The sequence below is a fragment of the Neophocaena asiaeorientalis genome, unplaced genomic scaffold (genome assembly GCF_003031525.2).
Source record: "Neophocaena asiaeorientalis asiaeorientalis breed wild unplaced genomic scaffold, Neophocaena_asiaeorientalis_V1.1 scaffold317, whole genome shotgun sequence".
Lineage (NCBI taxonomy): Eukaryota > Metazoa > Chordata > Mammalia > Artiodactyla > Phocoenidae > Neophocaena > Neophocaena asiaeorientalis.
The window spans coordinates 4,066,267-4,088,610 of NW_020173114.1; the positions used below are offsets into that span (position 1 = coordinate 4,066,267).

Sequence of the window (22,344 nt, forward strand, 5' to 3'; positions counted from 1 at the left end):
TCAAATTTATTAGAAGAAAATTATTTATGGTGATCCCTTATTTATTAAAATCTCTGTAGTATCTGTTGATTTGTCCTTTTTCATTCCTAATGCATGCATCTATTTTTACTTAATTTTTGTCTATTTCTGGTAGTCTTTTAAAATACTAATTAGTTTTTGGCGTTTTTCCTAATTTGTTATATTGAATACTCTTTCAACCTTTCATTGCTTCCCAATATAAGCATTTTACAGCTATAAATTTCTCATAAATTACTACTTTAGTTGCATGTACGAATTTAGTATTTTAATTCTTCAAGTCTATATATTTTCTGATTTCTATTATAAGTACTCCTTTGAACCAGGAATACGTGTTTTAAAATCTCCAAATATATTGAGTGTTTAAAAATTATTTTCTTATTGATCTCTAAATTACTTGCATTATGGATAAAGAACTTGACCAGTATGATTAAGTTCTATGATATTTGTTGAGAATTCCACTATGGTCTATTAATGGTCAATTTTTATAAATATTCTATATGTACAAAATTCCCATATTTGGGGTCACAGATTCTATGTGTATACCCAGTAGATCAAGCTTAATTTCATTGTTCAAATCTTCCATATCCAAATTTTTTTTATTTATTCGCTTCTGAGAATGATATATTAGTCTTCTAAGGTGATGATGAATTTGTCAGTTTCTCTTTGTGATTCTGTCACTTTTTTTCCTTTAAAGTACTAGGACATTCAAGGATGTTACAAGGATGTTAACTGCAGTAGAGTATCTTGGCAAAACCCTTCTAAATGTTCAGCAGTAGTAAATTGGCTGAATTCATTACATGAAATACTATATAGCCACTAAAAAGCATGAATTTGTTCTATATGTACTAACTAAAGGCAGGTCCATGTTAAGTGAAAAAGGCACGTTTCGGAGTATGTATACAGTGTAAACCAAAAGAATTTCCTCTATTTGTGAACATGTATCAATATGTTTGCCTTAGAAAAAAGGCAGTCAGGGAAGTGACTAGAGGGGGTGGGAAGAGCATTAACAAATAACTTTGTTTCATTTCACCTCCTTTAATGGCCACCTTTTACTTTGGCAATTTATGGAAAGTCTAGTGCAAAAGTGATGATCAGCGCTCGTGAAGCTTGATAGGAAGATATGCCACGAGAAAGAAGCAAGTCACAAATGTTATAATGTGATCTTATTTATTGTAGTGACATTTACATGTTGATATGAACATTAAGGAAATGTCTGGGAACACATTCACTAACTCAGTATTATTATCTCTAAATTTGAGGACTGTGGAGGCTTTTTCATTGTTACATGTCTATTGTTTGCATTCATTTTATACATATACATTAACTGTTTGCAAAAACAAGTAAGTTTTTATTCAGTGTAACTGCAAAAGGGCTATGGACACTTTCAACAAAGAAACTCAAAACTAGAAAAAAAGTCCAGATACATCAATGCAAAAATTTACATGCAATTTCAGGTAGTTAATAGACACTCTGAAGCTCATTTATGGATCAGCTAGGTTTCTGCTCCAGTAGATACAAAGAGAGTTTAACAGCAGAAAAATTGGTTGACCTGCCAATTTCTCCCTTTTTCCTCTGAGCGAGGAACTGGCTCCAGGGCACAATCTGGGTACTGGACATTGGCTGGACTCTTATCTGTAACAAGGACTCCACCTTCCCTGGAGTGAGATGCTGCTTAAGCCTCTCACACTGCTCTTGCTGTGTGGACACCTGCCTGTGTGAGGTGTGAGCATGGGCCACTGGCCTTGTTACATTTCTGGGTCTGTTTCTAACCATCTAGATCACTAATTCTCAAAAGGGGAGGAGAGGCAAGGATATGAGAGAGCAGTTTGTAAACACATATTCAATGTTATAATTTCATCTCTGATAGTAAAAGCAGATTATTCTCTTTGAACCATGCTTAGGAGGCTGAACTTTATTCTGAAGGCAAATAGAGGAATTACTTAAAGGCTTTAAGCTGGAAGGTGACATGACTTGAGGCTGTTCAGGACTCCTTTGGCTGTGCGGTGGAGAGAGAGTTGGAGGGGAGCAGGCTGGGAAGTGGGCTTGTGCAGTGATTCAGTTTAAGAGATAACAGGCCTTGGATTCCGGGTAACAGCAGGAGGAGAAGAAATAAGTGCATGGTTTGGAGAAAGAGATACTCGAAAGATAGAATAAACTTGGATTTATTCACTTGTGGGTGTGAGAACCAAAAAGGAGTCCAGAGAGATTCCCAGGTTTCTGGCTTTAGCAGCTGGTAGATGGTGATGGCGTATTGATAGAGAATGCTAGAACCAGCACTGAGGTGTTTGGAGGGATTGGAAATAGTAGGTCCAAAATACGTATTATTTCTCACTCCGTGCCTCTAGGAGATTGACAGAAAGCCCCTGAGCGGATTCCAGGGCTGACCCCCACTTCCAGGTCTCCTGCCATGTTTTTCTGAGAAGAGTAGCAGCTCCTGCATGCCCACTCCGGTCTGTCTACCCCCCCACCTCTGCTCTGTAAGCCTTCACCCTTCCTCTCCCTCCTCCTCATCAGCACAGTAGTAGCGGAAGATAAATTTAGGAGAAAGGCACAATGAACAAGGGTTATATCAGCCTGAGGGTAGAATTTAATGATGACCAAACAAGACACATATTAATAATTGATATATATCTTTTTATTATGCACAGATAAAGGACTTAAAACTGTGGTTATCAAAACTATACATCTAAGCATGGTCATAAGATTGACGACATACTGAACAGAGAAAAGAGTACAACAGGGGTGCTCAAACTGGCCACAGGGATTTTCAGGGTACTCTTTTTACCCTCATAGATGATGAAAAACAGCAACAAAATCAGGCTCATTCAGGAAAAACCAGAAGAGAGAAGTATTGTATTTGGAAACTGATAATAGTCCTTTTCAGAAAAACATCTGTCAGTTTCATGAACAACCCCCAGGGAAAACAAACAGGAAAAAAAAATCACACGCAAGAGTCACCCAACAAAATGTGCTCTGTTAACACAATCAGCAGTACAACCATCACTCAAATCATGAGGTAGTTACAGTACAAAAAAACCAGCACGCAGGTGCACACCCCCTCACACACTCACAAGCACGCCCACAACAGAACACACACAGGAAACGGGTTTACAATCTCATTACAGACAAGGAAAAGACCTTTTGTTTTGTTTAGAAAATGCTATAGAAACAGCTTACTCAGAAGGAATCTGACTTTCCAAATACAGAGCAACGGGCTGGTACACACCACACGGTGAAAAGCTATAGGGTATTACACACTCTGCCTTCGAGTTTAGGGCATTTCAACAATAGCTTTAGCATCAAATAAATAAAACAAAATGGCCTCTGCAAAGGAAGGGTGTAACCTGCAGAAGTAACAGAAGACTTTGCAGATAGAGGAATTTAACTGGAATATAAAAACAGTTTTAAAGAAACTTGTAGGATGTATTATAAAGTAGAGCTTATACTTTGTATTAAAACTGTGAAATATGAAGCAACTGGAAATGCTGTAACAGGAAGCTAGGGAGAAAACACAATTTTAAAAAAATGTTCACTTTTTAGAAACATTTCAGAAATACTTAATGATGTTCACTCGGCAATTAACACAGGATTGGGTTTCATCCACATGAATTTCTTGATCTGAATAATACTTCTGGATAGTAAGACCCAAACAAATAAAAGTTGATTTCTCCTCTTTCTTTTAAAATCTTTTGGTTTGCACCCATAAATTTGTAAATTAATTTTAAATTATTTATAAAATCATCGGCAATGTAGCATCTCTCTCAAAAATATACATTTAAATATATTACAAAAGGTTTTAACCCTGTCCATCTAAGAATTGGACCTTTTAATACCTCTTAATAGTTAATCATCTTTTTAACAGGATGGATAGGGATTTTTAAAAAGCAAAGAACTGATCAAAAGAATTCACAGTAACTGAAATTAAACATTTCATATGGAGTAACTTAAATTTATCTAAAACACTTAAATATATCTTTATACACAGATTTTTGTAGTAAAATATAGCTATAAGTGACTTAAAGACTCTAGTCTTCTTTGAAGACATCTTTAAACTTTTTTTATACATAGAATATGCTAAAACAATACATTCTGCTGAAGGTTAGGCAAAGCGCATTATTTTCAAACACAGGTAGCATAATCTAGGTCCTCCACTCATACCTTTATGTTAAAAAAAGTTAACTGAAGGCAAAAGTTTTTCTAATCTCCTATCTTCATTTGTCTGTGAAAATCTGCAAAATTATCAATATAGATAGCCTGGAAATCTTAGCCCACAATCTGTTTTGATTAAAATCATCCTGATTGAATGTCTATAACTATCAAATCAATCAGAGCATGACTCCATGATGGGTTAACCATTGTCAATCTCTACCTATTTGCCTTGTAGACACTGCCCTCAGGTCTCCGGTGACATCAACATTTCCTACTTAAGATTCCATTCACAGAGAACCAGGCACAACTTCCTTATTTTAAGAGCAGTTAGATTTGCTTATGAGTAGTGTGGGAGTAGAATCTAGCCTGTTCTATTTGTAGACTTCTGAGTTGTTTGGGAGAATTCTGGAAAGAGAATAATATTTATTTGCAATGAAGTTACCTTCAGGAGTAAATGATTTGGCATGGACATTTTCCTCCGGCATCTTTTTTTAACATAGAGGTATCAGTTGAGCTTATTTTAGCTGCAAAGTGGTATCATATTATTCCATTTTAATAAAATTCACCTCAAATTCTTTTTGAGTTTTGGGGGTATACTGAAGGCAAGAGAACTAAAGCAGTCCAAATGAGTGTCTTTTTCCGTATCTCATCAGTTTCTTGGCAGAACTGGTGACACTGTTCAGATAACCAACAGTCTGCCACACACTTGCATCTTACAAGAGCTTGGCGTTTACAAAAGGGTCTAGTGAAAAGGTTGACATGTTTTGCATGGAAACACTAATTCTCTCAAATATATTTAAGAATAAGTTCCAACTCTGAAGGTGTAGGACATTTTTTAAATGGGAATGAATTTTCTCTTCTTAAACTGAAAAAAACGAATGTGCCAAATGACGTATTATATACTTGTACTGGTACATATATCACTGTGCAAATTCCTCCTCAACTTTACAACCGAATTTTGCCCCCATTTACACATTAATGTAATAGAACACATTGTCATAAATGGGCACAAATCTTCAGTCTCAGATTTTGGCCATTTTCAATTTCTATATGCCTATAAAGAAATGCAAAATTTACAATAAGACGTTTTTGCAGTTGGTGTGTGAATGTGGGGAGAAGGAGGAAGCTGATAAGGAAATCAGCACTGGTTTTGGCCCAGGGCACAAGAAAGGAATGTTGCCTTGAGGTGTGTCAGGATGCAGTCCGTGAGGGCAGCACCCATCAAGCCGACACAGCAGTCCCCACAAGTGTGGCAGCAAGGTGAGAAGTGTGCATCCAGAAGGTGCAAATTAGAAATGGAGGAACACACTGAGAAAGTCTCGAAGCATTTCTGCTGTTTTACATCTTAGTTCAGTTATAAAAGAATCTTTGGCCACATCTACTCGCTGGTTCTACTATCTGGCTATTATCCTTTTACCAACCCTTTGCGTCTGGGTAAAACGCAGGGCTCCAAATTACGGATGTTCTTACCTGGACAAAGCAGCATTTTAAAAACTGGCATGTGTTTCACATTGAAAACCCCCAAGCCTGTGAGGGGCTGGTGGAGAAGGCCACCACCTTAGCTTTCTCACATGAATCTAGTGTGTTACAGAAGCCCAGGGGTCACATTTATATTAGCCCTGGGTGGGGGGTGAACACAACAGGTGATCGCTATATTGAAATTCACTCTCTTTACCAGGGACCCACAATCTAGCCTCCCGAGTCTGGAATCTGGGCCCAGGGGTGGGCTCCCAGTCCTGCCCTTGGCGGTGGGTGGGGCAGGCTAGGCTGTGCTGCTGCTGGAGCAGGGCGTGCTCTGCGTGCTACCGATGCTGTGCGCAGCGCTGCTGTTTTCCGAGGCTGGTGGGGAGGTGGGGACCTGCTGCCTTCCTGCAGTCTCTCCTGCAGTTAATGAAGAAAAGGGGTGAGGAGAGATGCATGTTACACATGTGCACTTCTGAAAAGACCTTTTTCTCAGTTTTTGCTTTATCTTATTTAGTTATTTTTTTAACATCTTTTTTGGAGTATAATTGCTTTACAATGGTGTCCTAGTTTCTGCTGTATAACAATGAAAAGCCCATTTTCTCTGATGTTCTTCTCATCCATGGGCAGAAGCAACTAGACCAAAAGGCCTTGGACCATAAGGCTGTTCTGCTTGTGGGTATTTTATTTTGCTTTTAAAGCCTCTTGCATGGGGAAAAGAGAACTGATTTCAAGCGGACTGACAGTTAATAGGGGCAAAGACCCCTGATAGTTGAGGACGGATGCCCAGGATTTCAGTGCCTGCAACCTTTGAAGACCACCATCATCTGTACTGTGTGATCCAACTGACTAGCACCTGTATTCAGGAAACACCTCCTCTCATAAAGGTATCGTAGGGTTCGGAGAGTGAGACCTTTAAACTGTCATAAGAGAATCTTGGCAATTTGGAGGCCTTTTTCTGAATACCCCTGGTCGAAACAGGGGTAGTGACGGCTAGGTTTCGCCCTAGCTACAGCGGAAAGAGCACCGTGCACGGAGCACATGACCCGCCTGAGAAATGGAGGTATAGGAGGATCCTGCTCCCAGAAACACCTTTTGAAGAAGGGGCTTAGCTGTTGCACAAGGGGACTGTGGCTGCCAGGCAACAGCCCCTCCATTGGGAGGTTTACTGCAGGGTGCAGCTGAGCACATCAAGCACCCCACTTTTCATCACACACCCCACTGCATTTCAGCAAAGCCCATACCTCACGCCAAGTGTGCAGGGCTGTGGGGAGGCGGGGGAACCTTGGGTCACACAGATGGTCTGCATTTAGCGCTGCAAAAGGCTCTAGAGCTGTCTTTTCTTCAACAAAACTGGCCTCAGGGCAGCCCTCAAACAATGGCTCCAGGTAGGGAAAAGTGATCAAGGCTCTCTGATGACAAACACTGCATTTTCTTCGAAAAGTCAAAGCATCAACTTCGTACACTTCTGGTCAGCGATCTCCCCACTCCAATGTGGGAAGCCCCAGAGGGCCAGGTCTGTTTATGAATGAGCCTCCTCTTTCCTGTCAGGCAGAAATACACAGCACTCCGCAGTTGATAAGCAACCCTCTGGCCTCTTCCTTAAAACAAAACACACCAGCAAAGGCTCTGCCCTCCAAGCACAGGAACTTAGTCCATTACTTCCATTCCCCTTTTGCGGCCCCTCAAAAGCCTCTGCCAAAACAGCAGTTCTACAAAATGTAGAAGCAGCTCATGCCTCTGGGTCTGGTTACAGCTTTCCCTGTCACCCATTTATGAACCACACGGCTACAACACACATTCTGGCCTCAACCTCAGGGCCTTGCATATGCTTGTTGCATATTTGGCCCTTGCCGTATTTCCTCTGATTATCTATTCTTCTGGGATTGGTGGGATGGAGAGGGGAGAGCAGGTCAATATTCCTCAGAGGCAGAGAAACAATGTATTTTTCACTCTTCTTTTTTTTGGCAATCTATATTTTGGACCCTTTCCAGCATTACCCTCTACCCTTCATGTGTGCATTTAGTTAAAGGTGGGGAAGTTTGCCTCAATGACAGTGACTTTCTGCCAGAAATCCACTTTCCCCAGAGTGGGAACTTTATTTCTAAAAGGAAATTAAATCTGTTAGCTATTCTGAATTATGTCTACCCCCTCCCACCCCCAAAAAACCCCAAATCCTCCAGAGACTAGAACAACTCGTGATATACTTTAAAAATTCAGCCCCCTTACAACCCACATGTTGAAACATACCCAGCTGGATTCTCAGGTTATCAATTAGCAGGACTAAAGTGGCTGTATGTGAAGCACATTTTAAAAATATCTTTCCCCCATTTCAATAAAGGATCCGTCAGAAAAGCAGGAGGTAAGTCAATATCCCACCTCCCTGTTTTGGCTCACCTGGGTTTTGTTCGTTCAGCCTGATAGCAGCTAAAGCAAGATGGCTTTGGCTGTTCTATCGACAGTGCACAGGTTTGTCTCATCCCAAACGTGACATGTGCTTGATTATTCACATTCAGGAAAAGTGCCAGTACTACTCCCTGCCCAGGAAGTCTGAGTATTTGCTTTCCGATGTTTATTTGCCAAATATAATTTGTTGTCATGTCAGTTTATTTTAATCATTGCCCATTAAAAAGGTCTTTCAACTTCCAGAGTTTTGGAAACTCTTGCGCTGCTAATACAAAACACCGTCCAAAATGAAACCCCAAGCAAAACAAAAACAAAGAAGTCCCCTATACTCAAGACTACAGGATACATTTCAGCAGGGTGGAGAAGTCAACTTAACCTAATAATCTGCTGGCTTTGAGAAAACAGTGTGCCAAGGAGTACCTTTTGGAAATGTTGCAAACAGCTTCTTTAGACTATCCCTTCTAGCTCTGTGTCTATTTTCACATGTGAGATGTGAGATTTCTCAGTATAACCAAGTTGTTAAAAACTTTTACCTTTGGAAAAACTTTTACCTTTGGAGAAATCAAGAAAAGTTTTCTCATTGTCAGATGCAAGTGGCACTACAGAAAAATTCACCATGAGAAAGGAAGTTGAATGCGCAGATGTTCCTGCTTAAAAAGCCAGCAGAGTCCCTTAGGTTTTCTAAGATGGGTTCTTTGGTTTTCTGCTCTCTATCACAGTGACCTCTGATTTCTTGGAGCACTGAGTTTCTCTAAAATATCCCTTGGGTGACAAATACAACTGGCCTTCTTCTGGAGAAGATGGATGGTCAGGGAGGACTGCAGGGCTATGCAGAGCAGGCTCACTTAGAGAATGCAAGTTCAAGGAAGGCTCCCTGCTCATAAATATCAAACTTGGCCATCAGAAGAAATGTGTTCAGTCTTCATGCTTTGCTCCTAAAATCTGAAACCACCGAGGAAGAGATATTTGAGAAGGAGAGTGAGTAGGGGAAAGAGGCATCTGGCACACAGGATACTCAGGAGGAAGGTGTGTTAGGACAAGGATTCATTCCACCCGGCTCAGTGTGAGTTGGTGGTATAATGGTGAGCATGGCTGCCTTCCATTCCACCCGGCTCATATATTAGCCTGTGGCTGAGCTTAGATATTGCCAGAGATGCTTTTAAGAAAAAAAACAAAAAAAAAACCCACATAGGGCTTCCCTGGTGGCGCAGTGGTTGAAAGTCTGCCTGCCGATGCAGGGGACGCGGGTTCGTGCCCCAGTCTGGGAAGATCCCACATGCCACAGAGCGGCTGGGCCCGTGAGCCATGGCCGCTGGGCCTGCGTGTCCGGAGCCTGTGCTCCGCAACGGGAGAGGCCACAACAGTGAGAGGCCCACGTACCGCAAAAAAAAAAAAAAAAAAAACCCACATATTTTAAGGGATAACCTATTTCCTTTCTTTCGCTTGGCATGGAGCTGTCCAGATCCGATTTCCTGCCACCTCTTTGGCAGTCTACTTTACAACTGGATTCTTATCTCTTAAATCTTTCACCAAGGCAGGTCCTGGGGAAGAAACTTAATCTAAAGATGTGAATAACATGGAGAAGCTCTATGGGGAAACAACAACAGAAGAATTTTAAAGAAAGGTGAGAGGAATCTCAATTATTTAGCCCAAAGCAGACAGTTTGCAAATATTGCCCACAGAGGATTATTACAAAGAGGAGCAGACAGGTGTACTGCTCCCTGGAGAGCAGTACGTGAGGAAATGAGTTTAAATGGCAGTGACAGAGATTTAGGTCACATAGCAGGGAACTTGCTGATTATGAGGATTGGTTAGTTATAGCGGGAATTTATGGAATTTCTTTCTTGAGAGATATTTAAGCCTTGGATTGAAAACCATATGCCTGGGGGTGACTTAGACCTAATATTACTTGATGCTGCAGAGAAAACAAAGATATTTTCCTCAAGGCCTACGTGTTGGTTGCAATTTTGTACCAATTATTGTCTCTTGATATCCTAATTATAATTATTTCACAAGCTCACTCCAATAAGGAGAGTGAACTAGACCACCTTTAGTTTAGAGAAGCTTTCAGTCACTATTCATCATTTTCAAAAATTGTCCCTCCTCACTTTTCAAGCTAAAGGACTTTCCTGTTGTAGGCAAAACTCTGCAGGAGGGGTGAATTAGATGTTGTTATAAGTTATGGAGAAAGGTTCCAAGGCAGGAAGTAAAATCTTTCAAAATGTTCTGCCTCCCACTTTCTTTCTATATTCCCACAATATGGCCAACCTGTTCGCACCTGCACTTTGGTTTTCTGTAGGCATCTTACTTTAACTTAACCTGAGCACTTGGGTGAAAAGAGTGGATCCTGCCCTCTCTCCAGGCATACCAGGGTTCCCATCTGTCCCACCTGCATCTTTCTGATCCCTGAGAGTTAGTCTCTTGTCTCCTACTTAGTCCCACTTTAGCTGATCTTCTTGCTGTTTCTTTCTTCACCTGGACTAAACTGGGGAGCTTGGAGAAACTTCAGATGTCTGAAAGCATTTGAAGCCTCTAGAGATGCTCCTAATTAAAAGGAGCATCCTAATTACCTGACTCAGGTGGACCTGGGTTTGTGCTTGACTTCTGCTTTAAGAACATACAGTGTGTTCAACTCAGGATCGTTGAACAGAAGCCCGAGGGATTGGGACAGGCACACCTAATTCAACACCTCAGCATTTTACTTTGTTCTGTGAAATACAGTGTTCCTTCCACACTTAGATTTTTTTCTGCCTGCACATATGAGCAACCTTACATTTTTTGGAGGACTTTGGAGTTCAGAAAACTTTTCACTTGCATTTGTTTAAATACTCTCACCTTCATAACCCTGTGAAGTACAGATCATCTCTGTGTTTACTAAAGAGAAACATGGTTCATATTCTTGGCTCAGGTAACAAGATTAGCAGTTGAACAAACTAGTGCTTCAAGTCCAATTTCTGACAATAGCCCACACTTAAGGTGGTACAGATACACATAGAAGGTGGCCTCCCTCCCACTTTTCCCCTCTTCTTTCTTTCTCTTCTTCCTCTTCTTATTATCATCAAACTTTGAGTGCATCCGGTTCAGGGACCACAAAGGCAAGTTAAAGTAAAGATAAATTATAACAACATCTAAACCACCCCCTCCTACAGTTTTGCCCGCAAAAGGTAGGTCTTTTTTTTTGGAGAATGGGGAGTGGTAATTTTTGAAACTGATGAAAAGGGATTGAAAACTTCCCTAAACTAAAGGTAGTCTAGTTTACTCTTCTCACAGGAGGGAGCTTACGAAATTCAAATATCAAGAATCAAGATATTAATTGGTACAAAACTGCAAGTCATAGGCTTAGAGGAAAAACCTATCCAAAATGACAATTTACAGATTTTTAAAAGGCATAAACCTATAAGAAAAAAGAAAACCTACAAGAAGAAGAAAGAAAACAGGAGTGGCGACAATAGCAATAAAATATTGGAAGCTAATGAGGAAATGGGTGAGTAGTAACTGACTTAGCAGATTCAAGTCAAGACTTAGATGGAACCTAAGCCACCAGTAGGAAAAGCTGAGAAACAGCCAAGTAGTAACACAGAACTCCTCAAAAACTCAGGAAATGGTGGCATCAGGTACCCCTAGACAAGAGGGTGAACATGGGGCTGTAAGAAGTTGGGTTGGCTAAACTTCTGTTTGAGAAGCAATAACATTTCTCTAAATCCCCTTCTTTACTCCATGGTGCTGGGACCCTGCCCTTCCTCATCTGGGAGGAAGACAACAAGTTTACTCTCTAAAGAGGATGAAACTAGGGTTCCGGGAATGACCAACACCAGCACAATCGAGGGTAGAGAACCACAATTACAGAGGAGAATTAAATTAATGTCTACATGTTGAATGTTGTGACACCCAGAATGCTGACAGCCAGAACTACAACCTCCAGGAAGGAAACAGGAAAACCTGTTTCATTGAAAACCTGATAAGCTCAAGAGGAAAGATCCAAAGATGAGATACCAGGAGTTCCTCAGTAAAAGGCTTAGCCAGATCACCCTAAGGGAAGTTCAAAATCAATATGTTCTATCCACAAGCTCAGAACTCCCCTATTCTTAAATAACTCTACATTAATATTCTCAGAGAGATAAGACATTGCACCCATAAGATAAGAGTAGGATATATTTTTTTAACTCATAGGAAATACTTCTTGGAATTAACAAATGTGAAGGCAGTATTAAAAATGCAATAAGAAACCGAAAGATAAAGATGAAGAAATCTCCTAGAAAATAAAGAAAGGAAAAAGATGGAAAACAGAAAATGAAAATTAGAGCATGATTCAAGAAGTTCAACTTTCAAATAAAATTATTTCTAGAATGAGAGAACAAAAAAAACAGGGGCAAGAAAAAGTAAATAATTCTCAAAAATCTCAACAATGAAGGACATAGTTTCTAGACTGAAAGGGCTCAATTAATGCCCAGCATAATGAATGAAAATATACCTAAACCAAGCACGATTATTGTAAAATTTCTTCCAGAGAGAAAAAACAGCTCAGGAATCTGAATGGCTTTGCATTTCCCCAAAGCAATCTTCAGAGGTAAAACTCAATGAGGAGTGCTTTCAAAATTCTGAAGAAAGTTGTAACCTAAAATTCTATACCTTGCCAAACTATCTACCAAGTATTTGTATAAAATGAGTTTTTGCATGGTGCAAAAAACATTTACCTCTTATGTTCCCTTTAAACCAAGAAGGGGGAAGACAAGATCCATGACACAGGACATCCACAACTCAAAAGTACTGAGGAAAATGAATCAGTAGAATATCTGATGTCTGAATGTGTAAGTGTAAGAGGAGATTGAGACAACTGGCAGAGTCAACTGATGAATTAGTGATAATTATATACAAAACCAAGGTAATGTGGGGGTGGAGAGAGAGACAATTATTAATTCTAGGGAAAATTAGAAGTCATGCAGGAGAAGCAACACTATTATACTACATGGCTAAAGTGTGGTTAGTATTTAGGCTGTCATAATAACGCAAACATTAATTCTGACCTAACCAAAATGTCAGTATAATTCTATTTGGAGGATGGTGGGGACAAGGGGGACAAAAAAGGCATGAATATATAATTGGCACACAGGGCTGAAAGAGAACTAAATTTTCATTTTCCATAGTAAGAGGTCGACAGAAAAGACCTAAAATTTTTGTCAAGAAGTGGCAACATATTCATGTTATTTAGAGATATGGATTGATGTCCAAGAGAATCAGCTAAGAGTCAAAAATGGTGCTCTGAGGAGACAGAAAAGGGAGTGGGGCAGTAGGGGACTCATGTTTTTCATAACAAGAACTATTTACAGAACTTACAGAACTATTTCAGCCTTTAAACTATGTGCATGTTGTGATAAAGCTTAAAAGTTTTACTAAAAATTATAAATAAATGCTTTTGCTCCTCTCCTCAAAAAATTAATAGATATAATATTACACATGACTTTTGGGATCTTCGTGAGTCAGGTTAGGGACCATGACCTAGCTAGGCTCCCAGGAGTATGAAGATTCTACGGCTCCATTCCAGCACCATTTCCACCCTGACTGCCCCTCCTCTCTGCACCATCTTAGTGGAGAATGTAAATATTAGAAATGGAGTCTTCCAAACAGAGTGAATATAGCCCTAAGGAAGTATCCCTTATTGTGCCCAAAGTTGTCATATGATAAAGCAGGGACCCAGCTTTTTTGGACTAACACACATTCCAGGTGTGTACGTAGATCTCCACAATTGAAACCTGTGACTTGGTTCTGCACCCTGAGCTGCAGATGGAATGGACAGCACAACAGGAAGTTGTCTAAATTAATGATCATTTTAGCCATAGAGGCAGATGCTGCCTGAACCCCCAAATATACCATATAAGGTCTGAGTTCCACAGCTTAGATTATTGTGGAAACTGAATGGACTGAGTCAGTGTTTGTATAGACACCTCTTCCCATTGGCCACTGCATTATGACCTTCTCTTTTTATCTAAACTTGCTGCTAGCTGACCCAGGTAAGAAACTGAGGGGCTTCTGGATAGGAAACTACCATTTAGTCCTAAAGTGAGCCTTTTTCTTCCTTGCATGACACTGGTATTCCTTATGAGCAATCTTTAAAATGAACCATAGGCTATAGCTTTTAATAAAAAGTCATTTGGGGACTCCCCTGGTGGTCCAGTGGGTAAGACTCCACGCTCCCAATGCAGGGGATCCGGGTTCGATCCCTGGTCAGGGAGCTGGATCCCGCATGTGTGCCACAGCTGGGAGTCCACATGCCGCAACTAAAAAGATCCCGCATGCTGCAACGAAGACCTGCCACAGCCGAAATTAATTAATTAATTAATTTTTAAAAAGTCATTTGAAGCTGTATCATATGTGATGCTAACAGGTTTAGAGCCCAAATGACAGTGTCTATAAACCTTTCAGCTTCCAAATCAGCATAATTTATTTTGCTGGAAATCATCACAGGAAGGCCTTTGTGTTTTGTTTTTGTTTTTTAATCTACTTACAAATCTATGACCAAGGCCAGTCATGGCTCAGCAGGTACGTGGTAAGCGTCTGTGGGTGACTACCCCATAGAAATTCTCAGGGCTACAGAGTCTTCTAGGCGTACTTTCAAGTTCATTCCTAATATACACAGCATAAGCTGCCCAATAGCCCTAAACCTTACAGCCATGCAGGATTGGGGAAAGTTGCAAAGAACTGTGAGTCTGAGATGTGAATGTGTCAGTACTCCTGTGACAAAATTATTAACTCTAAGATGCTTCTCTGCTAAACGCTGTGCCTTCCAGTGCTTGTATACGCTGTTCGTGAAGAACATTCCTAAACTGATTCACAGATGTTCATATATCCTCAGAGCCTTAAACTTAAGAGACTTATTTCCTTTCTCTCACGTGAAATATACACTTGACCCTTGAACAACGCGGAGGTTAATCTGCATGTAACTTACAGTCAGCCCTCCGCATCCGCAGTTCCTCTGCATCCGTGGATTCAACCAACCGCGGACCGTGTAGTGCTGTAGTATTTATTATTGGAAAATATCTGCGTACAAGTGAACCCCCACAGTTCAAACCTGTGCTGTCTAAGGGTAACTGGCTTCACTCAAAGGATGCCGATGAGGAATCTGTGGACTCAAAGCCTTCTGTTAAACTCCTAAACTTTTGTTTTGGACTGTGTGACTTTCCCAGGCTAGGCACATAGGGTTCATTCTTCTCCTTCTGCCATAATTTAAAGTAAGTCAGTCAGAGATGCAGTATTTGAAGGGAAGATTCTGATGAAGGTTAAGATGTGACTTCTCAAAACGCCCTTCCGTGCTTCTCTTCCCTATAAAGCAGTCATCGTTTCAGCCTGGCTAGTTGGATGGCCCAAGGTAAGGCCAAAGATCGTGGCATGTGTTGGTTCAATGGAGAATTAATGAAATTCTAAACAGAAAGTCTGTGCCTGTCTCACCTGAATGATCAATCCAGCAGCTTACCTAGCTTCACAGCGTAAACAAGCATCCAAGAACAGACAATACCAACTAGCTTCCTAGACACGCCTCAAAATGCATGTCTTTCCTTTCCATATTTGCAAGGAACCTAAGAAAGAAGCAATAGCAGGGCAGTCCATTTGTTCCTTCCCCTTGCCCGATAGACTCTCCGAGCCTGGCCTGCATTCTGTCTTGGAGTCAGAACAGGTTCTCTGTTCAGGCCAGAATGTTTCAACCCTGGGACTGGGGATAAGGGGCAGGAAGAAAGGCACATGAGAATTTTTAGGGGTGGAAGAGCATAACTTGAAAACAAACTGCTTTGTTTCAACCATTTTTATCTGTTTACAATTCATGAAAATATATTTTGAAAATTTAAATAATTTTCAAGCCAGACATGAGAATTCTATGTTTATCAAAAAAGACATGGTATGGATTTAAAAAAGGTTGAGAAATTCTGGTTTATGCCATTGATTAGGGCCTCTGGACAGTGCTCAGCACCTTGGCTTCCTTTTTTACTTCCTGCCCATTTATATGTTTATTCTGAAGTTTTTAGCTTTGGGGGAATGTTTTATGTTTCCAGTTTGTCTGCATTATCTTTCTTTAATTAAACGCTAACCACAAAATAGCTTTATTAGCAGCTAGACTTCAGCAACATCTCAAATGGAATTAACATAAATAGTTTAAACATTCATTTTCTAAAAGGAATTTAGAGATTTGCTTAAAGCAAATTATATTTTTGCAAAACCCAATTCATGCCAATACGTAAATGTGAAAATGGTGGGAATGAACTTTCTCTCTCTTTCATTCATTATTTCATCCATTCATCCACGCAATGAAACACTGAGTGTCTATAGTGTGCCAGGCACATGGAATGTGCACCAACTGATATGCAACAGTCACACTAACCTGTGTGAGAATAGATGTACCATAAGGCCCCTGTCAGCAGTGCTCCAATCACAAATGCTGCGAACGCAATGCCCATCACGGTTAGGGTGTCCAGACCATGGAATATCGCTATAATGAAGAGAAACCAATATATACGTTGAGTGACTCTGCATCACATGCTGCAATTTTATATTGTTTCACAAGTATTGTCAGAAAGGCTGAGCACCAGCTAATAAAATCTGAGGATAAAAAGCAGATTCCAACAAAATACACTGTATGTGTAACTTGCAAATATTTTCTCAAGAGAAAAATGAAATTTTCAGATTTCCAAGATACCCTCAGTTTGCAATTTATTTTGAGCAACAAACTTACTAAAAAAAATCAGATTTGTCAACTCTGTAAAACCTTAGGTCTATGGTTCATTGTCTCAATCTGAGGACCTACTATTTGAATGGTAAAGTGGCTTGAAAAGTCAAAGGTTAAGATGCTTGGGAAAATAAGGTGAACTTCTATGAAAATCTGACTCATGGCTTCTTATTCACTGAACACTGAGACACTACACAAAAAACAACAAGACACTACATAAAAAACACACTCCAAACACTTTACAAACATACCTTCATGAACATTTAAAAGTATGAAAGATAACAGGAAGAAAGGTGATGAGAAAGAGAAAACATACAATAAGGATAAACTATTCCTATGGATTAGAAAATTTCACTGACCTCCTCACATTAAACCCTCCATCTCAACAATTACCTATTGTGTCATTTAACACAACTTACTTTTTAACACTTTTCCAACCATGATCTTTCTATAAGGTGAACGGAAATAATCCTCAGTGGGGAGTGATGTCAATCTTATGGTCAGCAAAACATATAAATAGAACCAATTGTTCCTCAATGTGGCAAAGATTTTTATATTTGAAATTAACTCTAGGCCACAGAAATAGAACACTTCCTTTCATTTAAGAGAACTACCTTCTTTGAATCACTTATAAAAAGTAAAAATCAGTTTCCAAGGGAGAGAGGTTTTTGGTGGAATAAAATATCTAGTCTCTCTTTTTTTTTTTTTTACTATAAATTGAAGGTACAGGATCTCCCCATTATTTCAATACTGTTTCTATGCTCCTCTCCAGTCAGAAGTGACTCCAGCTGATCTCTATGTAAATTCAATAACTTCAGGGTAGAAGATACAGGTGTAGACAAAGGTGACCCTTGAGCAGCCCCAGCACTTGAAAGGGCTCAGGAAAAGTATAATGTGGTAGAGAAGATTCTGAAGGAGCCAAATTCCCAAGTCCTGGTCCCTACTCTTCTAGCCATGTGCCCTATGGTGTTCATTTAACTTCTAAAAAATGGGACAGCACTACCTCACCTGCTGAAGGCAGGGGGTAAACAAAAGGAGTTTGCAAAGGGGCTGGGGATCCCCTAGGAGGAGTAAGAAGTGGGAAGAACGCTATGGAGGTTAAGATGAACCAAGCCACCATCAACCTAATTTAGTCTGTAGGACAGATATTAAAAGATGACTTGGCTTGGGCTTCCCTGGTGGCGCAGTGGTTGAGAGTCCGCCTGCTGATGCAGGGGACACGGGTTCGTGCCCTGGTACGGGAAGATCCCACATGCCGCGGAGCGGCTAGGCCTGTGAGCCATGGCCGCTGAGCCTGTGCGTCCGGAGCCTGTGCTCCGCAACGGGAGAGGCCACAACAGTGAGAGGCCCACGTACCCCACAAAAAAAAATATGACTTGTCTTTTCATGCCTACAGATGCAAAAGTGGGGCATGAGTAAAAGTTTTTAATGAAAATATTCTAAAATTCTAAAGATGAAGGTGTCATTTATGAGAATCAGACTAGGTGAGTACCAGAGAATGTGTCCATATGCATCTCCTTCTGGGTTCATGATACTATTCCATGATATTGTTAAAATAATACACTTAATAGAATGGTTTATAAAGTACTTAGCATAAAGGAACTCTCCAGACTGATTTTTACATGTATGTGATGGGGTCAGCCATGGAGACTAACCTGGAAAGTCTTAAAGAGGAAAAAAGTATAGACTCTCCTCACAAGGCAACATTATCTAGAAGAGCTCTGGGTGTACACCCAGAAAGCCCAGGCTCTTGTCCTGCCTCAGTGACAATTATAACCATGGGGAAGTCACTTAAATACTTCTGGGTCAGAGTTTTCTTCTGTATAAAGCAATGAAATTGGCCCAGATAATTTCCAACGCATCATTTTGCAGCAGTTGGTCTCTCTCCCTTTTTGTCTTACAAGCCTTCTCAACACCCCTTGGACTAGTGATTGTCTTAATGGTATAGCAGCTAGTTCCTTTATCACTACTTCTCTGAGCAGGTAGATACTGTTGATGATACATAAAGCAAACCCCTCCCATAGCTGTATGTTAATGCTTTCAGATCACAATCGATATAAGTATGCAGACGATGAACTTCTCTAAAACTAAGAAAGTTACTACATTCGCATTAAGGTGATACACACCAATGGGTTAACAAATTCATATTTTAAAATGGCAAAGGTAGAGAGGAAAAAAGAAAGGAGAATGAAGGAATGACAGGGGAAGGGAAAAAAGAAAGTTCGAGAAAAATGGGGTGAGGGAGAATGAGAGCAGAAGTCTTCTTATCAAAACTCAAAGTTTGGCAAATGTTCCATACCCAACTCATTCTTATAAAAGCCCAGGAGGCTTTATTTCGAAACAGTTGCATAAAGACTTACGTGGAGAAACTGGAATCGGTTTCTTAATGCTTGGACCTGTTTCTGAAACAAAAACATAAATCACAATGCGTTCTACAGAGAAACCAAGTTCTAAGCGAAAGGTCATCGAAATCTCAGCAGAGGCTGACATTTTTCTATTTGTTAATAAATACTTCCTTTTTAAAAGCTCTGTCAATTATCCTCTTTAGATATCAAGACTATAACATGGATTACTCAGGAATTTTAAACACTGTACTTTGTTAATGATCAATTGTACAGTTTCTCCAATTTGAAGAAAAATTGAAGGCAAACACCTTTAAGGAATCTGAGTCTGATAATTCGTGTGTGTGTGTGTGTGTGTGTGTGTATACCTTTCTGTTTATTTAAAAAAGGATCCAATATCTTTAAATGCTGTGTTTCTCCAGTGTATTCAATATATATATATTTTTTTGTTTGTTTGTTTTTGGCCGTACGCGGGTCTCTCACTGCTGTGGCCTCTCCCGTTGCGGAGCACAGGCTCCGGACGCGCAGGCTCAGCAGCCATGGCTCACAGGCCCAGCCACTCCGCGGCATGTGGGATCTTTCCGGACCGGGGCACGAACCCGTGTCCCTTGCATCAGCAGGCGGACTCTCAAACACTGCGCCACCAGGGAAGCCCAGTGTATTCAATATTATTCGACTTTCAAAAAAGTCTCTTAATGTACACAAGTGTTGTAAAGGCATCTTCATTCTTCCATCCTAATACTATCGATCATCCTATAGTTCAGCTCCTCATCACACACTGCATTATTACAGAGCTTTTCTAACTGGTCTCCTTGTCACCACTACTGCTCCCACCCCAAATGTTTCTCCCCCCATATGTGCTCCCAGAGTGACTTTTCCAGAGCTCAGAGCTGATTATGCTATTGCCCTGATTAAAACACTCAATGACTTCCCTTCGTTTATGGGAAAAAAAATCCAAACTCTCTAGCACGGCACAGAGAGGTCTGCTTCCCTCTATCCACCTCTCTCCAGCCTCCTTTCCTCACGGGCTCCTCACCCGTGCTGGGCTCCTCGTAGTGAAGTTCCCCCAATTCTTCATGTGGCTCCATGTCATCACAAGTTGCAAGCCATCCCCTCAAGTACCCCACCCCCTCGTCTCCCAGACCTGCTTTGCTGGCATTTTCACAGGGAGGCCTTCTCTGATTCTCTCATAGTCCATGCCCATCCCAGCAGGACAAGTCTCTCCCACCTCTGCTCACTCCCTCCCTCTTCTGTTATAAATGTGCCACATCACATCGGAATTCTCTCAGTTTTTTTTACCCCCAGAGTCTAGATCTTATTCATCTGTATATCCTCAGGGCTCAGCCTGGCATAGAACGGCCTCAGCAGAAATGCTTGGTGGAGGATGGTTAGAATGTTGATGCACTTTTTGAAAATAAAGGCAATAGAGGAAATTTGGAGTAAGACTATAAGAAAATGCTTATATGCTTTGACATTTCTATACAATGCCTTTGTGTTCAGAAAGTGCTAGAAAGCCTAATCTCATCTGAGGTTTCAACCAACCCCGTAAAGGAGGCAGAAAAAGAATTCTTATCACTATTTTACCAATGAGCAGCCTGAGACTGTTATCATGTGACCAGCCCAAGGTCAGAGCTGGAAAGCATCAGGGTAGGGGCTGACCAAGGATTCCAGATTCTGCCCCGTAAGCTAAATGACTGGTGAGTGTTGCTCTGTCCTTAGCTGGGGAAGCACTGATTAAGAAAGTACTTGTGCATACTGACATGCTATTCTCAACAGTGAGAATATCATAGACCGGGGGGTAGCATATAACAGCCAACCACTCTAGTTTTGTTTAAGTGAACTAAAGATGAATTTTATATTTTTAAGTCATTAAAAAAAATGAAAATAAGGTTTTATGATGTGAAAATTATATGAAAGTCAAATCTCTTCCATAAATAAAGTTTTATTTGAACATAACAAGACTCATTCATTTATATATTGTCCACTGCTGCTTTCACGCTGCAACAGCAGTTAAGTAGTCGAGGCAGGGACTCCATAAGCCACAACCTGAAAATATTCACCATTTGGCCCTTTATAGAAAAAATGTGGTAAGTCCTTACACAGACTCTGCCCCTGTTCTTGAGAGTTTAGAAGTGATGTGTTTAGGACCTCTCTTCATCTCCATTTTCATTCAATAAAGGAACACACACCTTGTGTTGGAATTCATAGGGAAGCAAAAAAATCAACGTGAAAAACTGACCAAAACAAGCAGCGTTTGAGTTGATGTTTCTAAAAATAAAAAAAGCTAGATAGGATTGTAAATTCTTGGGATTAACCATCTTAGCTGGTTGATCACATTCTTGCAGCATGGGGTATCACGGTCCAGCTCTAAGGGAAGGAATGCTATGGGATGAATCAAAGCCACTACAACTGAACGATGCCCCCTGGAGCTGCACAGCGTAGTGGCCCTGAGATCAGGATATATGCGAAAGTTATACTTGAATAGAATTACTAAGAAAATTAAAATAACTGTGTGTTTTTAAGAAAATCTATCTCAGTGTGCAGAACACACACCAACTACACAAGGCACATAAGAGACTGTCTCCTGGGAGTTTGGCTCCACCAGCCTTATTGGCAGCAATAAAGTAACAACAGTGATGCCTTACATTTGTACATTTGTATAGTGTTCTACAATTGACAAAAAACCTTCACTTACATTTTCTCATAGGACTCTCAAGAGTCCTATGAAGTAGGGGTATCTAACCACAAAATTCTTCAAGAAGTAGTGGTTTGATACGCTGAACTAAGTCCAAAGGCATTTAAAGGTCTCTATAGCGTTCATCATGCGAGAAATATACACACTTCTGGGAAGAGTTCCATTCAATCAACCACCCATAGTTAAACTCTGTCACTCAAAATCCCCAAGAGGTTTCAAATAATCATTCTCCCCTAAGGAGACATCAGATGTGAGAATGTAGGTTTTATAGTAAGGCCTGTGTGATAGATGACATTGTTTTAAAATTCTTAATGGATTTACGTTATGACCTAATCCTCTTACCCCACCCCGAATAGGGGCCTCCTCATAGAGCTAAGCAGAAACAGTTGTTGCTCATTTCCCCATAGGCGAAGTTCCTCCATGCTTTCTGTGCATAAACAATAATAAGCACAAGCTGCAGATACAAGGTTAAAGGATTTTATCCTCAAACATTTGGGTTCCAAAATTCCCAATAACCCCTGAGTGTAACTAAAATAGTTTGATCTCCACCGGAACCCTAT

General features: G+C 40.4%; 1 protein-coding gene across 4 annotated transcripts in view; it reads right to left on the bottom strand.

The window, feature by feature from the left end:
• Positions 1 to 2,631: 2,631 nt before the first annotated feature.
• The window catches only part of TGFBR3 (transforming growth factor beta receptor 3), a 200,434-nt gene continuing 180,721 nt past the window's right edge, over positions 2,632 to 22,344 (bottom strand). For 2 of the 4 annotated variants that reach the window (XM_024743617.1, XM_024743616.1), the window contains exons 15-17: positions 19,108 to 19,143; positions 16,403 to 16,510; positions 2,632 to 6,048 (exon numbers count right to left, since the gene is read on the bottom strand). In XM_024743617.1, the coding sequence (XP_024599385.1) occupies positions 5,930 to 6,048; positions 16,403 to 16,510; positions 19,108 to 19,143 (263 nt within the window). In that variant the 3' untranslated portion in view covers positions 2,632 to 5,929. Of the gene's footprint in view, positions 6,049 to 16,402; positions 16,511 to 19,107; positions 19,150 to 22,344 lie in introns of all 4 variants that reach the window. The other 2 variants (XM_024743615.1, XM_024743614.1) reach the window with 1 other exon arrangement.